The following is a 19,123-nucleotide window of genomic DNA, read 5'->3' on the forward strand; positions in this document are numbered from 1 at the left end:
AAAAAGTGTGTGTTCAACATACATATATAGTAAGTTTTCCGTATATAGTAAATTATAAAATTTTAAGAAGTTCATATTTTATAACTGATATATCTAAACTGAATAAAAAGTTTAAAATTATGAATATTTACACGTATTAGTTTTTCAAAATAATATAAACCAGTTATATTACATGACGGGTTATATGACATTACAAGATTGAACTGATAATACTAAAAAATAAACTATCATTCATATGATATTTCAATACGGGTTAAATCCTCATTTTACTATTTTAACAACACCAATATAAAATATGTCGAATCAAACTGATTTAATTAAGATTGTGTTAAACAAAAATTGTTGTGCGGTATACTACAGATTATATTCTAAATTACTATAATTAACAAAAGAGTATATTAGCCAAATTAGTATTAAAATAATATGTTAACAAAATAAATAAAATAAAAACTTATCCCGCGGTGTACCGCGGGTGATAATCTAGTTTAACTTGTAAGTTTGTAACCAATCAATCTATCAATTTCGTAATCTATCTTTGGTTAACGTTGTGGTCTATCGATAAAATCTATGGAAAATAAATTTGTAATATTATGTTTAAAGATCTTTGGAAACAACGTGATATATGACTAAAATCTTCCGAAAATATAATTTGGAATCTCCATAATTTTATTTGTTACTATTAATATATCAATTATCAATTTGGAATATCTCTAATGTTTAGGTGTAACCGATTAATATTAATATATGGATTAATCTATAACCTATTTATAACATATTTATAACCATTTGTAACTATTTATTAAAAATATAAAGTCTACAAAAACTATGTTGTGTACTTCCCTTTTATTAAAGAGGGGATGTTTTCAAAATTTTATACAAATCTAAATTAATTAATTTTTTTATATATTATACAGTTTTGTTTATGATTAACTGCAAAAAATGATTACTTCTTAATCTCAAACGAATGGAATATTTAAGCCATGAATGTTTACGAGTTTTTTATTTGTTTTTGAATTTTAGTTTTTGATTTTTAAATTCTAGATTTTAGTTTATGGTTTTTAGATTATGTGTTAATACAAAAAAAATCATATCATTATTAAAAATGAAAAACTAGTAAAACATAAATTTTGGTTTTTCTTAGAAAATTGACAAAAACCAACAAAATCTGAATTCCCTAATTTTTAGAAAAACCAAATTTTGCATAATCTTGATCAGCTTTAAAATAGATTTTTGAAAAATCTAAAACTACAAACAGCTTTAAAATCCACCGCCATTCAAGGCCTAGTATTACATAGAGCGTTTACCACATTTTTCCCAACTCCATATCGCTTTGACAGCTCTTTCATGTGTAATGTGTTATGTCCGGACGTTGTTGGATCACATAACAAATATGATATGATGTTGTTCCTCGATTGATGGATAAGATCTTATAAAGAACACTCAAATAATATAGAAGAGTTAAAAGTAGATCTAGCTTCTTATCGGTTTACCGTTTAGTTTTCTCAAAGACGACTGTTTTTACCAAAAACAGAAAGAGAAGAAAAAAAGACAAAACAAAAATGATGAGATTTGTTACTGCACGATTTATCGAAAAAGCAAAATGTACCAAAAAAATCTAAATTGTGATGTCAAAAAGAAAAAGGAAAAAAGAAAGTACAAAACTAAATTTGTACCACGTGCGAGACAAACGTAGTCTGCGATCTTACTCACAAACCGACAATGACATGTCTCACGAGCCTTAGTTCTTGTAAGAAAATGACCTTTTATTTTCTTCTTCTAAGTTCTAACTATTGCTATTTGTAAAAAAAGTTGTATTATATTAGGATTCAGTACTAGTTTAGTTCTAACCAAATTTTTCGATGATGAAATTTGAGCTATGCTTATTCATAAATCTTATGTGCAATCTAGATTCTAGCCAAAAAAAGAAAAAGAAGAAAAAAAAAAGAATGAACAATCTTGATGATGATGAACCAATGTTGAACAGTCAAACTGTTTTTTTTTTTTGAAGACCAAATAAGTTGTCCAGTGTTTCGTTCTGTTAACCAAAGCCATAAATTAACTCTTTAACAAACTATAAGCATCTAATAATAATATGTTTGTTAATTATTAGCTAAGTTGGGCAACAAAAGCACATCCAAATCCAACACTTAAAATAAAGCTACTATGAACGTTAGGCTTATAATCAATCTCTTAAAAATAAGTTATCCTAAACAAAACCACAACAATTTTAAACTACTACTTTCCTAGTTGCATTAATAATCAATAGTCATTACACACACCACACCAGTAAAAGAAAGATGATTAATTCAATAATTAAATGAGCAATTAACGAATGAAGAAGAAGGTGAGACGAAACCGCGTAAAGAGAGAGCACTAATAAGACCTTTCTTCTCTGCACCATCCTCTCATCGTCCTCTCTCATCATTTTACAAATCCACAAAAAAAAAGAATCATTCTTTTACACTCTTGCTGATGATTCAACGAATCCATTTACCCAACCAGAAACAGCAACACACAAAAGATATATATACTTTTTTATAAAAAGAACGTTAGAAAGAAACCATTTTTTTTTTCTTTTTGTTATTGACTTTAAACAAAACTACTCTACGAATAATATTTATCTTTCTTCGTCTTCTTCTTCTTCTTCATCATCTTCATCATCTCCTCCCAGAAAAATAATCAGATTTCTTAATCTTAATCCTAATCCTAATCCTAATCAATACCATCGTCTCTTCTGGCTGTTCCGGTACTATATCCTCTGTTTCTTGATGTTTCTTTATTTTACCTATTGATTCTTTTTTCTTTTTGTGGGATCTATCTATAATATTGGTAAAAATGGTCGATGAACATTTAATGAAACTTCTCCTGAATAACGACTTTTCAGGAGCTCTTGTCTAGTCTNTTTTTTTTGTTCTTTAATCTTGATTATATTACAAAATTATGTTATTTGAAGCTTGATCTGATTTGGTTCCAAAGTTAAAAATATTTTTGTTTCTGATTTGGTTTCTTTGTTTGTTTATGTTTTTTTTTTTCTTTTGATAAAAGTATTGTTGGATGAGGAGAAGAAGAAAGTGAGAAACTTGTGGGGAAAACATAAAGAGATTGTTTCATGGGCAATTCATGCCGTGGTTCTTTCAAGGACAAAATCTACGAGGGCAATCATAATACTAGGCCCGAGGAGAATTCCAAATCCACCACCACTGTTTCCTCTGATCATTCTCCTACCGCCCCCACCACAGAACAACAAGATTTCTCCAAAGAAGCTCAGAAACAAGACAACAACAATCCAGCTCTTGTGATTCCTGTTAAAGAACCCATTATGCGGCGTAACGTTGACAACCAAGCTTACTATGTTCTTGGTCACAAGACTCCTAACATCCGTGATCTTTACACCTTGAGCCGTAAGCTAGGACAAGGACAATTCGGGACGACGTATTTGTGTACCGAGGTTTCCACGGGTGTTGATTATGCGTGTAAGTCTATATCCAAGAGAAAGTTGATATCTAAAGAAGATGTTGAGGATGTTAGGAGAGAGATTCAGATAATGCACCATTTAGCTGGTCACAAGAACATTGTTACCATTAAAGGAGCTTATGAGGATCCTTTGTATGTTCACATTGTTATGGAGCTTTGTGCTGGTGGTGAGTTGTTTGATAGGATTATTCAAAGAGGGCATTACAGCGAGAGGAAAGCTGCCGAGTTGACCAAGATCATTGTCGGTGTTGTTGAGGCGTGTCATTCGCTTGGTGTTATGCATAGAGACTTGAAGCCTGAGAATTTCTTGTTGGTTAATAAGGATGATGACTTCTCTCTTAAGGCCATTGATTTTGGTCTCTCTGTTTTCTTCAAACCAGGTAATGTGGTATCTAGTTTAAGAGTGTTTAAGCATCTTATTAAATTTTTAGAGCTTTTGATATACAAACATTTGATTTGATCTCTAGAGTGCTCCATTTGTTATGCTTAATGTATTTTTTATACTTTAATCTCAGGCCAAACATTCAAAGATGTTGTTGGAAGTCCATACTACGTTGCTCCTGAGGTTCTTCTTAAACATTATGGTCCAGAAGCTGATGTGTGGACTGCTGGTGTTATACTTTACATTTTACTAAGTGGTGTCCCGCCTTTTTGGGCAGGTATGCGCAATGGCTTATAGCTGTTTCGATGTGTTCGCTTAATGCCATTGACAAAGGTTTGCATGCTGATGTTTGGTTTTGTGTTTTTTTTTGGAATCAGAAACACAGCAAGGAATATTTGATGCTGTGTTGAAGGGATATATCGACTTTGACTCAGACCCGTGGCCTGTCATATCCGACAGTGCTACAGATCTGATCCGGAAGATGTTATGCTCTAGTCCTTCTGACCGCTTGACTGCTCATGAAGTTTTGCGTACGTAATTATCTACACTTAAATAAATGGTTACTTTTGGTGACATTAGGCTATATATATCTCTTGCATCTCTTTTTTCAGGTCATCCATGGATTTGTGAGAACGGAGTTGCACCGGATAGAGCACTTGATCCGGCTGTTTTGTCTCGTCTAAAACAGTTTTCTGCAATGAATAAATTAAAAAAGATGGCTTTAAAGGTCAGTTTGTAGTTTAAATGTCTCTGCATCACGTTAGTTTGAGATATGTTTACTCATATTACTTATTATGGAAATGATCAGGTGATAGCTGAGAGCCTCTCAGAAGAAGAGATTGCGGGTTTAAGAGCAATGTTTGAGGCAATGGATACGGATAACAGTGGCGCAATCACTTTTGATGAACTCAAAGCTGGCTTGAGAAGATATGGTTCAACCTTGAAAGACACCGAGATCCGAGATCTTATGGAAGCGGTAAATATGCATGCTTTTGAGAAATATACTATTTCATTTCACTATATAGATGTCAGTAACCTTATTCTGTCTTGTGTCTTAGGCTGATGTGGACAACAGCGGTACAATAGATTACAGCGAGTTTATTGCAGCGACGATCCATCTGAATAAACTAGAGAGAGAAGAGCACCTTGTCTCTGCATTTCAGTACTTTGATAAAGATGGAAGTGGTTACATCACCATTGATGAGCTGGAACAATCATGCATTGAACATGGGATGACCGATGTTTTTCTTGAAGACGTAATCAAAGAAGTAGATCAAGACAACGTAAGCTTTGCCTCTTGACATGTACCTTCCGCTCTTCACCGTTGGTATTTGTTGATTAAGTTTTGGTTCTTGTTTCTTACAGGATGGTCGGATTGATTATGAAGAATTTGTTGCCATGATGCAAAAGGGAAATGCTGGTGTTGGAAGAAGAACAATGAAAAATAGCCTAAACATCAGCATGAGAGATGTGTAGGCACATACACACAACGTTTTTATACCGTTTGCTCGGTGAGACTGCAAATGTTTTCATGGAACCAATATTTGCAATCTTTAAACACAGAGAAGAAGGAAGAGAAACAAGATTCTTAGCTGCAACGAACCAGCTAAATCGTTGAAGGTTGGAGTTTAAAATGTTAAAAACTACTGTATGATTTTAAAAAATGGTTGGATGAACAAAAGTGTTTCGTTCTGTTTCATCAGTAGCTGTGAGGATTATTTCCATTTTCTCTCTGTTTTGTTTGTTTGTTTGTAACAATTGTTAAAGAGTTTGGTGAGCTTTGTTTCATCTCCATCGTTGAAAGCTTTGACCCTTGTTGGGTTTTTGAGAGATCAATCATCATCCAATATAGTACAAGTATGATAAAAGTTGTGTGACAATATGAATATAATCTTCCACCGTCTAACAATTACTTTCTCTAGTTACATTTGATTGTAACTTTGTAAGCAAGTATATAGAGATAGTAGATTAAAATCCAAATTAGTTATTGAAATGTATACTAAACACTTAATTTTATAGTTTAAAACATAACTCATAACTCATAACAGAACCGCGAGGAAACTTTTTTACTTAATTGTTTGGCAACACATGCAACATGACACCCATTTCTTTTAGTTAATCAATTATTTACCATATATACTCGTAAAACATACCAATTCCAACACAAACTAACCACTTATGTAGCATGTAAACTCTTATTAAAGTTCGTTTTCCGTTTCCGAAATGTTTCAGAAACAGAAACTTTTGGAAATATGGAAACAAGCAACGGAAACACATTCCTAGAAATCTCAGTTTGCAAAAACGATGGAAACTCTGTTTTCGTTTTGGAAACACGATGGAAACTTTTTTTAGCTTAGAAATCTAACAAGTCAAATAATTTCAAATATATATTCATAATACATGTAAATATATAATATTATTAGTGTTTTAATCCAAATATTTAATATTATGTTTTGAATTCAAAACAAATTAAAACATAAATATTAAATAGTTGAATTAAAACACTAATAATATTATATATTTACATGTATTATGAATATTTATTTTCAAATTATTTTACTTATTAAATTTTTAAGCTAAAAAAAAGTTTCCATCGTGTTTCCAAAACGGAAACAAAGTATCCATCTTGTTTCCAAACTGAGATTTCTAGGAATCGTGTTTCCGTTGCTTGTTTCCATGTTTCCACAAGTTTCTGTTTCTGAAACGTTTCGGAAACGGGAAACAAACATTAAAAAGAGTTTTCATGCAACATAGGTTATCATTTATTTTAGATTTTTACTTAGTTTATCATTTACTTTTGAATTTTTTTATTTGTAAAGAAGTACTACGAGAAATGTTTTAGAATCGGTTTATTAACAAAAAATTGACTTTTTGACGAAAAATACTTAGGTTCACCCCTAGGGGTGAACCTCTCCATTCACCCCCTCTTCTCTCAGCCAATCAGAATCTTCCATCTAATATTTCATTTAAAAAATAAATCAAAATTAAATTAAAAAGCAAATCAAATTAAGGAAACAAATTCTGTATACTTTTAATTAAGGAAATTTAAATATTGGATTGGTTTAGATTTTTAAAATTAGAATAAAATTATATGTCGGTTTGGGTTTACAAATGAAGTGGTTAGGATTTAGATTTTACAACTAAAACGAAATTATATGTCGGTTTGGGTTTACAAATGAGGTGGTTAGGGTTTAGATTTTACAATTAGAATGAAATTATATGTCGGTTTGGGTTCACAAATGAGATGGTTAGGGTTTAGATTTTACAAGTAGAACAAAATTATATGTCGGTTTGGGTTCACAAATGAGATGTTAAGGGTTTAGATTTTATAAGTAGAACAAAATTATATATCGGTTTGGATTCACAAATGAGATGGTTAGGGTTTAGATTTTATATATGTCGGTTTGAGTTTATTAAAAAGCGGTTTAAATTTTTTAATTTTATAATAATATATACAGATTTTATTTCCTTATTTTATAAGGGGGTGAATGGTGAGGTTCACTCCTAGGGGTGAACCCAAGTATTGTTCCTTTTTGACAAGGATATGTCATATTTACGTCGAATGTAGATGTATTTTGATAAATTCACCAAGAATTGATTTTCATTGCTATATTGATGTACACCACATTTATGACGAATTAACAACAAATTGGATTGTTGATATACATAAGTTTCTTGTGGTTTAAGGTAAAACTAATTTAAACTATCGAGCAAAACTGTATTTAAAAACTCACCATGATTTTTCGTTTACGAAATCATTGAAAGGGGTGCTTTCCATTCTAGATCCCTGCACGTGTAGGAAACTCTTCATAAAATCCTTCCATTGTAAGAGATGCTTCCACTCTGGAACAGTCTATTTATTTTCATAGTTTGTATTCTACAAGATAAACAAAATATTGATTAATAAACAAATTAAACAATACTGTAACATAGAAAAACTTATTCAACAAATTTGCAATATTATTTTAAATTCCTGACATATATTTTAAGAAAGTTTATGTCCCAAATATAAGTTTTAATGAGATATCCAGCTCAATGTAGATAATAAATGCAAATAAATAAAGAGAGGTATTTGAATAGATGGTATTCATAAATTTCAATGTGAAAAATAATTTCAAATCAACTTAAGAAAATATATATACGACTAAATAGATGGATAGCCAAAAGTCATTAAGATCCATATATATTGTTTTTCTAAAATAATTTTTTGCTTTAAATTAACCTTATAAATAATTCATCAAACTTCTTAGAAAAAAGTAATTCATGCCAAATCTTAAAAAAACTGTAATAGTAATAGTATGCTAATGGTTTGGCCACCAATTTTTTTGCAAAAAATTAACATGAATAGATTTTTGTTTTAAAAAAATAGTTTCTCGAAAAATATATATAATATGGTGGCAAAAATTTGATGAAAAAAAAAAAAAAAACTCAAAACTTATGAAAACAAATTCATGTTGAAAAAGTATTCATCTAGATTCTAAGAACATGATGCTTCTAAAATTAAAATGACAAAAAATTGGAATCATTTACTAATTATGTCAATTCAAGATAATTGCAATAAAACAAAGTATAATTAATTAGACAGTTTCGCGCCAGATTCATTACTGTTTGAGTGCAAAAATCTGTTGAAAAACTTATGAAAGCAGTTTTATATTTAAAAGAAAATGTTTGTAGGTAGATAATTAGATCTTTAAGAGATTTACCATGATATCTTACATGCATGAGCAAGCAAATATCTCTGATATACCAAATGAGCAAGCAAAAATAAAGAACTCAACTGAATAGACAGAAAGCATCTCTACATCTATTTGTTTTTATATAAATTTCTAAATGATAATTAGATTTTTGGTTGGATTTTTTCCTCTTTTTGGTTAAATTTAATTATTAAATGTGAGATTTATTACCATTAGATACTCTTATTTTAAAGTAAAAAATTTAAAAATAGTCAAAGTACATAAATCTCAGTGTGAAAAATGTGGACTGTGGACCACAAAGATTTTTTTCCTTGTTTAAGATATATATGATTTGTTTTTCTCTCTTGTATTTAGTTATTAATTGTTATTAGATTGTTCATTCTTATATTGTTATAGAAATTTTTATTTAGCTCTTACTCCTCGTTGTTTATTTGGATTAATTATCATTTAAAAATAAGTTTACATGTTATTACTTGTTTAAGATGAATATAGAAGTTACGTACTCTTATGTTTCCCATTAAAAAAATTTCTTTCAAGATCTTTGTTTCCTATACCCTTTTTGGTGTTTTATCATATTCACTTTGGTGTAAATCATTTTCTTGAACTCTCTTGCCCAAAATGCATCAACAAAATTAATATCAACTTAAAACAATAGTTGTTAGACATGTTTGTAGTAAAAAGAAAGTTGTTAGACATGTTTGTCTACAAATGACGAACAAATCAAATATCAAAGAATATTTATGCACACCAATTTCATGAGTGATATTTACTACATTTAGAAAGAATTACTCAAATGTTATCCAAAAGTTGGTTTATTACTCATATCTATAAATCTTTTAAAAATTACTCAAATGTTTAGTGTCTTGGGTGGAATTACAATTTACTCCTTGGATTTTGTTTTTAGATTTTGAGTAAAAAAAACAAAAAAAAAACAAATCAGCAAATTAAAATACACATCATTTTCAATTTTCCACCTCACTAAACAGTTTTTTTTTTCAGATTTGATAATTGAATTTTTCTTTGTTTATATCAAAAAAGGGAAATCAAACAGTTTCTAATGTTCATAACCAAAAAAAAAATCTCTCTCATCTCTCGTCCGAAATCCTAGTTCCAGTTCCGCCGGCATATTCCGTTAGTCAATTGAGGAGGTTGAGAGCCGATTAACTTAACTTAAATTCTAATTTATTTTGATTCTTCTTTTATATTCAACCCCGCAGAAACAATTCACCTCCGATTCTCAAAACTCTTTTAACGATTAGTATTTAAAATCTCGATCCCAGATTCAGAGCTATCCTCCTTCTCCGGCGAGTTTCGATTTGAAAGTTTTGTTTGTTTACCGATCTGATTCTCGCGATAGAAGCTTCTAGAAAAACGATGTTTAACGGGTTGATGGATCTTGAGTTGATTCGTCTCGCTCAAGATCAGATGAGCCGTATGACTCCTGCTGATTTCGCTAGGATCCAACAGCAGGTTTTTTTTCTCCCTCTCTCTTTGATTTCCCAATTCAATTTCATTCAAACATCTTTGCCAAGTCTGTGTAGTGTATAAATTACATGATTGATTCTCCGTTTACCGGCGAGGCTTTGTTTCCCTCAGATTTGTGTAGAGATGAAGAAAAACATGGAAGTGTTCGATTTCAAAGAAGACGACGAGGTCGCTGAATCCGCAGCTGGAAAGTTGTTGGAAAAATACTCAAGCCTTAGTCCGTACAATTCTCCGGTTCTCCAACGCCTATGCATCCGAAGCTGTAAGTTCTTTGTTCGTTGTTCTCACTTCTGGTCTCTGATCCTTCCTTCATCGGTTTAGTCTTGTATTGGCTACTAGTACTAGTAGTGGGTTTTCGAGTTTACCAAGGTTTCACATAGAGAGTTGTAGTTAATTGTGTAGATTATCTGATGATGTCTGTGTTTAATAACTCGAATTTGTGTTTTTCTTTCACTTTATTGAATTGTTGTAACCAAAGTTTGGACCTTTTGTAGTGATTGTTGCAGAAGAAAGCATTCAGCTCACAGTTACACTCTGCCTATTCGACTTATAAATCATCTACTCACGTTAGTCGAGTTATGGCTTCTACTGGAACTGAGCCAAAAGCTAATTACGCCACATCATCCGTATCTTCCAATGAACCTGTTGTGTCTGTTGATTGGCTCCATGCTAATCCGTATCTACAGGTTGCTCATATTCCAGGTGCTCTCTTCTTTGATTTGGATGGAATATCAGATCGAAAAACAAATGTGAGAATCCCTGCCCCCCTTTTCTTTAGAGAAGTCAATAAGTTCCTCTGTTCCTCTGTTCTGCTTATTCTCTTTATCTTCTTCTACAGTCAGCGTACTGATTCTTCTTCTTCCTGGTTTTGATGGTCCTCTTCCCTTTGAGCTCGAAACCGGGTTTTGTTCTTTTCTTCTTCCTACTTACTCATGTGATTGATGTAAATTCTCAAGTGTTTGGAAATTACTCTTAAGTGTGTGTATGAATATGAGTCTTTAATATGTGAATGAAATAAAGGTATATTGGTGTTGGTGAGGAAGAGGAAGTGCAACTGTTTTACTATTTTATATAACATTGAATTGAGGTCATATGATACATATCTCTGTGAATTGAGGCCATATGATACACATTGAATTGAGGCCATATGATACACATTGAGTTATGTACTTCGTACGGCTGAGTTATGTACTTCGTACGACTTCGTTTGGTCTTTTGTGCCGTGCCTCGATATTACAAAAAGTGTTGTTGGTGAAATCCAAACAATAATTCTGTGCCTGCTCAGATCCACACGCGTAATAAATTTATAAAATTAGTTTTTTCACAATACATTATACAAAATAATTAAAAAATTGAACTCAAAATTTGAATTAAAAAAAAATTCAACGAAGTGACTAAGTGATGGCTGAGTTATTGACTTACACGGCTGATTTATGAAATATTTGTAAATTTATATTATTATAACTCAATATTTAAATATACAATTGAAATAGGAATATTACAATTATTATAACCAATAAAAAGTAATAATTATATAAAAAGATTGATTCTTACACATTCTCACCAGAATGTGTTAAACATACAACACATGATGTTTAGGGGTTAAGGTTAGGGTTGGGGTTTAGGGTTTGAGATGTAGGGTTCAGATGAGTAACATTATTTGTTTTTTGGTTTTTGTTCTAATGTGTTTTAATGTGTTTGGTTTAAGGTGGTAATATGGATATACTAATATTATTACCATTTGAATATATTTTTAAAAAATCAAATTTTTTTTGGGTTATTTCCGGTTATGGGTCGGTTAGATTAAAATATAACTATAAATAACTCAAAATATATTGTAATTAAGTAGATTAGCCTAATATAACCAAAAGTAAGCCGAATATAACCGAAATTAACCAAACATACCAATTCAAAAATACCAAATTGGAAAAATTATTTTTTTCGGTTATTTAGTCATTCTAATTTGAGGGTTGGCTGAGTTATGCTAAAATTATGGCTGAGTTATGCAACGGATATATTAATTTATTATATACTTTCTCGAAAATACAAAAAGTGTTGTTGGGGAGACACAGACAATAATTATGTTTATTGTTAAGAACCACACACGTAATAAATGAGATTTTAGCGATTTTTTATTTAAAAGGAATTCAAAATTTGAATTTGAATTTTTTTTAATTTTTTTTTAAGATAAAAGTAATTCTCAAACAATTGACTGATATGGCTGAGTTATCGACATAAACGGCTGACTTATGAAATATTTGTAAATTAGAATTATTATAACTCAAAATTAAAATATAGAATGAAAAAATGAATATTACAATCATTATAAGCAATAAAAAGTAATAATTATAGACAAATATTGATTTTTACACAGTCTGATCAAAATGTGTAAAACATTCAAAACATGACATTTAGGGGTTAGGGTTATGGTTAGGGGTTAGGGTTTGAGGTGTAGGGTTCATATTTCCAACATTATGGGTTTTAATATAACAATTTGGTTTTAGTTATATTGTGTTTGGTTTAAGGTGGTAATTTGGATATACTGATATGATAACCATTTGAAAATTTAAAAACTTTTGAAATTACTTTTCGGTTATTTCCGGTTATGGGTCGATTAGATGAATATATAACCATAAATAATCCAAATGTTACCCAAATTAGGTCGATTAACTTAATATTACCGATAGCAAACCGAATATAACCATAATTAACCAAAAATAATGGAAAAAATAGTTTCCGGTTCGGTTTGGTTTGGTCGGTTATTTAGTCATTCTAATTTGAGGGTTGGCTGAATTATGGTAAAGTTATGACTGAGTTATCGTTTAGGGTCTTCTCAATAATATGAAAACGTATTCTTCTTTCCTGGGTCTTTTGTTCTGTCAGATTCCTAATAAATATTAAAACGTCTCTCGATATTACAAAAAGTGTTGTTAGGGAAGCGCGAAAAATCACTAATTTTGTGCCTGCTCAAATCCACACGCATAATAAATTCATAAAGTGAGCTTTTTATCACAAGATATTATTGCAAATAATTAAATAATTATTATTCAAATTTAGAATTTTATTTTTCTAAAAGTATTAAAACGTCTCTCGATATTACAAAAAGTGTTGTTAGGGAAGTGCGAAAAATCACTAATTTTGTGCCTGCTCAAATCCACACGCATAATAAATTCATAAAGTGAGCTTTTTATCACAAGATATTATTGCAAATAATTAAATAATTATTATTCAAATTTAGAATTTTATTTTTCTAAAAGTATTAAAACGTCTCTCGATATTACAAAAAGTGTTGTTAGGGAAGTGCGAAAAATCACTAATTATGTGCCTGCTCAAATCCACACGCATAATAAATTCATAAAGTGAGCTTTTTATCACAAGATATTATTGCAAATAATTAAATAATTATTATAAAAATTTAGAATTTATTTTTCTAAAAGTATTTCTCCAACAATTGAATATTAAAATTATTATAACTCAAAATTTAAATTTAGAATGGAAATATGTCTATTATTAGATTAACTGATGGTTTCCCGCCAAAATATCGCTTTACGGCTGAGTTATGAAAAACGGGAAAACGAAAGGTCATTTGACGGCTGAGTTATAGTGAATTATGGCTGAGTTATCACAAGAAACAATCTAAAAGTAAATGGATAATATATATGACTTTAAGGCTGAGTTATAATATTTACGGGAAAACAAAAGGTCATGTGACGGCTGAGTCATAGTGAGTTATGGCTGAGTTATCACAAGAAAAATCTGAAAGTAAATAGATGATATATATGACTTTACGGCTGAGTTATAATATTTACGGGAAAACAAAAAGTCATGTGACGGCTGAGTTATAGTGAGTTATGGCTGGGTTATCAAAAAATTATTTTTTTCGTTTTTATTTAATTCATATATCAAGAAAAATAATTTTTACTGTTTTTCTTTATTTAATAACTTTTTTAATTAGTTATTTATTTCTCCTAAATTATTATTTTTTATTATCATTTGAAATGAAAATAGACATAGACCTAAATTTTATTCAAAAATGTTACCAATCACTAACAAAACTAATTTTTTTGAAGTTGAGTTTGAATAATCATGTGTTATGGTTGATGTACAAGTTTGAGATATATCCTTTGTAAAATTGTTAACTCAAAAGATTATTCAACATCATGGAAATTTTCATGAGTTAAAGATGTGGTAAGTTGAGTTATCTATTTTTTTAATTAAAAAACGAAAATTCAGTTATATAATAAAAAAAAATTATTTTTTCGTTTTTATTTAATTCATATATCAAGAAAAATAATTTTTACTGTTTTTCTTTTATTTAATAACTTTTTTAATTAGTTATTTTATTTCTCCTAAATTATTATTTTTTATTATCATTTGAAATGAAAATAGACATAGAGCTAAATTTTATTCAAAAATGTTACCAATCACTAACAAAACTAATTTTCTTGAAGTTGAGTTTGAATAATCATGTGTTATGGTTGATGTACAAGTTTGAGGTATATCCTTTGTAAAATTGTTAACTCAAAAGATTATTCAACATCATGGAAATTTTCATGAGTTAAAGATGTGGTAAGTTGAGTTATCTATTTTTTTTAATTAAAAAAAATGAAAATTCAGTTATGTAATAAAAAAAAATTATTTTTTCGTTTTTATTTAATTCATATATCAAGAAAAATAATTTTTACTGTTTTTCTTTTATTTAATAACTTTTTTAATTAGTTATTTTATTTCTCCTAAATTATTATTTTTTATTATCATTTGAAATGAAAATAGACATAGACCTAAATTTTATTCAAAAATGTTACCAATCACTAACAAAACTATTTTTTTTTAAGTTGAGTTTGAATAATCATGTGTTATGGTTGATGTACAAGTTTGAGGTATATCCTTTGTAAAATTGTTAACTCAAAAGATTATTCAACATCATGGAAATTTTCATGAGTTAAAGATGTGGTAAGTTGAGTTATCTATTTTTTTTTTAATTAAAAAAAAACGAAAATTCAGTTATATAATAAAAAAAAATTATTTTTTCGTTTTTATTTAATTCATATATCAAGAAAAATAATTTTTACTGTTTTTCTTTTATTTAATAATTTTTTTAATTAGTTATTTTATTTCTCCTAAATTATTATTTTTTATTATCATTTGAAATGAAAATAGACATAGACCTAAATTTTATTCAAAAATGTTACCAATCACTAACAAAACTAATTTTTTTGAAGTTGAGTTTGAATAATCATGTGTTATGGTTGATGTACAAGTTTGAGGTATATCCTTTGTAAAATTGTTAACTCAAAAGATTATTCAACATCATGGAAATTTTCATGAGTTAAAGATGTGGTAAGTTGAGTTATCTATTTTTTTTTAATTAAAAAAACGAAAATTCAGTTATATAATACAAAAAATTTTTTTTTTCGTTTTTATTTAATTCATATATCAAGAAAAATAATTTTTACTGTTTTTCTTTTATTTAATAACTTTTTTAATTAGTTATTTTATTTCTCCTAAATTATTATTTTTTATTATCATTTGAAATGAAAATAGACATAGACCTAAATATGATAAGATTTTAAATATTATGGCATGCATGTAGTTAATTTTTTAATTTGCAATGTAACAAAGAAGTTTAGTTAACAATGTAACTCAGCCACAACACGAAAAACATTACAGTAATTAAAAAGCAAAAAAAATTGCTGCCAAACTCAGCCACTTCATGAACTGAAAATATGTAAATCAGCCGTATCGTTTGATAAGTCAGCCATAACTGAAAAACATTCTAGTAATTAATCTTTTGCCAATAAGTCAGCCGTCAAACGGCTGACTTGTCGATAAGTCAGCCTATTACGGCTGAGTTATAGTTTTTTACCATAACTCAGCCGTAACTACATCTCATAAGTCAGCCATTTTTCATAACTCAGCCAGTCGGAAAATGGCAACTCAGCCGTGTCGTTGTGATAACTCAGTCAAAATTTTGACAACTCAACCGTGTCGTAGCGATAACTCAGCCAAAATCTTGACAACTCAACCATCAGGTGAAAACTCAGCCATTACTACAGCTGAGTTATGCGCATAACTCAGCCAAATTTAATAAGTCAGCCATAACTCTTGGCTGACTTATAAGCGTAACTCAGCCAGATTTTCATAAGTCAGCCGTCCGCTCTTACTCAAATGTTTTTTTGAGTAACTCAGCCGCAACATACCTATAATTCAGCCGCAAGATACTCTGTATCGCGTTACGGCTGAGTTATGGTACACGTCAGCGATTTCTGACGTGGCGTCTGACGTGGCAATGGCATTTTTGTAATAACGTTTTTTCCGGTAACATAAAACAGGGGCACGCTGGGTATTTTGAAAATACCCGAAACATTCTAGTAATAAAAAAGTTTTTTGTAGATTCTGGTAATATTACCTAAAATGAGTAACATTTGAGTAATTCACCCCTACATTTAAGTGTCATATTTTTAGTATCATCTTTAAAACGACCCAATCCAGGTTTTCTTAATCAGTTATTTAATAGCCTCATAATTACTAATCAATTCTACCGATTAAAACATGCATCAAACCATCAATCAAACCAGCGATGAACTAAGCCAATAACATAAAAATCCAGTTAACCAGCATGTGTCATAAAAAAGAATCAAGACCAGCAGCGTAAATGTCAGCCCTAAACAACAATAATTCCATAAACTAACATCCTAATAAAAGATATAAAACATAACAGTCACAACACTAATGTGTGCTACAGTGTACGAATCATTGGGGTTGGAGGCAGCTAATTAGACATCTCTTTTGAGAAGGGTTCGGTTGGTTACTGAGAAGGATGAGGGGTTGATTAATGCTTCCAAGGATGCAGGTTTTATGTATCAAGTATCCGCTAATAGGACTATTCTTGTGCATTAAGGGGGGGGGGGTCTTCGTGCCCAAGGACAAGAGTTTGAGGCAGAAGATTATAAGTGAGGCTCATGCGAGCATGTTTTCAATTCATCTAGGGGAAACCGAGATGTAACTAGATCTGAAGAGGTACTATCATTGGATCGTGATGAAGAAGGATGTCGCAAACTCAGTCGCAACTTGCGATATGTGCTAGTTAATGAAGGCTGAAAATCAGGTTCCAAGTGGATTGTTGCAGAGTTTAGCTATCCTATAGTGGAAGTGGGATAATTACAATAGATTTCATAGTAAGGTTGCCAACTTCACGGACCCAATATATTATTTGGGTTATTGTGGACCGTCGAACCAAGTTAGCATATTTTCTAGCCATTAAGAAAATCGTTAGAACACTAGTTTTTACTAAAAAAATATATGTGAAAGATATAGTGAGGCTCCATGGAGTGTCTGCAAAGATAGTCTCAGACAAGAATTCCAAATTAACTTTTGTAACGCACAGACCGCCACTTTTCTTAATGGGTCTCACATCCTCTCTAGGTCTGTGATGTTAAAGGAAGATGTGAGCTCATTTTACATATGACACTTCTTGTTGTAATGTTAGTTAGGACTTGAATCGAGACTTGTAGAGTATATTGATAATATATATTCACTAGGAGTAGTCTCGTGCGTTGTACGGTTTTATTTATATTATTATTTATTTTCTATTTAGAGTAACTTGCGATTAGTTTGTTTTTCTGAAATATGTACTTGTTGGACAATATGAAATTGTGTAGTTGTTATTGTTTTCCTGTCGATGTGATTATTTGATTTGGAAAATGAGTTGGTTGTGGGACTGTGTTGCCATTGAGCTAATTTTGATACTACAGTAGTGCAATGCATAAAGAATATAATCCATGTTTTTTTTGTTTGGATTGATTGTACTTTTTTGGGATTTGATTGATTGTCTGTTGATGGTGTTAGTATTGCTATGTATATATTGGAACATATGTTGTGGGATGTGGTTATGTGATTTGTAAATTTTTCCCATTTAATTGTCAATATTACACAGTTCGGTTTTTTTAGTTGTCATTTTAGATTTAAATTTTGTTTCATATTATTTCTCGTTTTATATTTACGATGCAAATTTATGAATCAAATAGAAGCTCTATAAGTTTTTCTATTTTATCAAATAAAATGGTGTGTTAATGAAGGATAAAGTGGAAACTTAATTATTTTCTTAATCTGTGTAAAATTATCTAAAACAATTAATAATATGGAGCATAAGGAAAAATTGTTATTCATTGTTTTTGTGTGCTTATTCTTTTAGCCGTTGCACTTATGAGTTGTTAAATATTTGTATATATTTATTGGTCATTATTGTGTAATTAGTTTGGTCTTCTTAAGCAGCACCTTTTGAAACGTCTCTTTTGTAATTTTATAACCTATATAAATTTCCATAAAAGCTAAGCAAGCTACATAGTTTGTTTTTAAATAGTCAAAGTGTTTATCGAGATTATGGGATAATTCATGCTTGATCAATTTGGAAATATTAACTCACACACATATTGTCGTGCATGTTTGGGGTTTTTCTTGGTTACTAATTTAAAGGTAGTTATATTCTATTAAATGTATATTATAGTGTACGTATATTTTCCATAAAAGCTAAGCAAGTTATGTAGTTTGTTTTTAAATAGTCAAAGTGTTCATCGAAATTTTAGGATGATTCATGTTTTGGTTAATGTAGACAATTTAGAAATATTAACTCAGGGTTTACCCCACTTATTAATTTGTCGTGTTTGGGTTTTTTCTTGGTTATCAATTTTAATGTAGTTGTATTCTTTTAGATGTAATAGTGTCTAGTGTAAGTATTTGTTAAAATATTTTACTTGGTTCTGATCCCTAATTCTATCTATTTAAAGAAGCAGAGACGAAAATTTGTTATTACTAGTTCACCGCTACGACGCTACCTCTGGGGAGAGACCAACCTCTCAACATTCAGTAACTGATATCAGAAATTACACCCGACGATGTGTACATGGAGATATACAGGTTATTACAAAATTGATTAGATACTGATTTTTTTTTTTTAAAGAATGAATAGTTCCCTTTCTTACTAAGTCTTCTCTCGCATATGTATAAATTGGTCCAAGTTGTTCTGACAAAATGTGTAATCTCATATGTAACCAAAACGATTGTCTTAGTCTGTTATCGACATTTAGCT

General features: G+C 30.1%; 2 protein-coding genes across 4 annotated transcripts; both read left to right on the plus strand.

Moving 5' to 3' along the window:
- On the plus strand, positions 2,368-5,692 carry LOC104747539 (calcium-dependent protein kinase 6-like). The gene is made up of 8 exons (XM_010469187.1): positions 2,368-2,746; positions 3,046-3,854; positions 3,990-4,133; positions 4,234-4,386; positions 4,468-4,583; positions 4,665-4,832; positions 4,915-5,139; positions 5,222-5,692. The coding sequence occupies exons 2-8, from the start codon at positions 3,110-3,112 to the stop codon at positions 5,330-5,332; spliced, it is 1,662 nt and encodes a 553-aa protein (XP_010467489.1). The 5' UTR covers positions 2,368-2,746; positions 3,046-3,109; the 3' UTR covers positions 5,333-5,692.
- On the plus strand, positions 9,592-11,113 carry LOC104747540 (outer envelope protein 61-like). 3 transcript variants are annotated; one of them, XR_002035361.1, is made up of 4 exons: positions 9,592-9,698; positions 9,831-10,020; positions 10,147-10,297; positions 10,530-11,107. XR_002035361.1 is itself a non-coding variant. In XM_010469188.2 (3 exons), exons 1-3 carry the CDS (start codon positions 9,925-9,927, stop codon positions 10,586-10,588), a joined length of 306 nt encoding a protein of 101 aa, XP_010467490.1. In that variant the 5' UTR covers positions 9,594-9,924; the 3' UTR covers positions 10,589-11,107. The 3 variants fall into 3 exon arrangements, 1 of the variants encoding a protein (XP_010467490.1); XR_002035360.1 differs by having other exon boundaries at positions 9,594-10,020; positions 10,530-10,937; positions 11,056-11,113; XM_010469188.2 differs by having other exon boundaries at positions 9,594-10,020.

Source organism: Camelina sativa, chromosome 15 (assembly GCF_000633955.1).
Source record: "Camelina sativa cultivar DH55 chromosome 15, Cs, whole genome shotgun sequence".
Taxonomy (NCBI): Eukaryota; Viridiplantae; Streptophyta; class Magnoliopsida; order Brassicales; family Brassicaceae; genus Camelina; species Camelina sativa.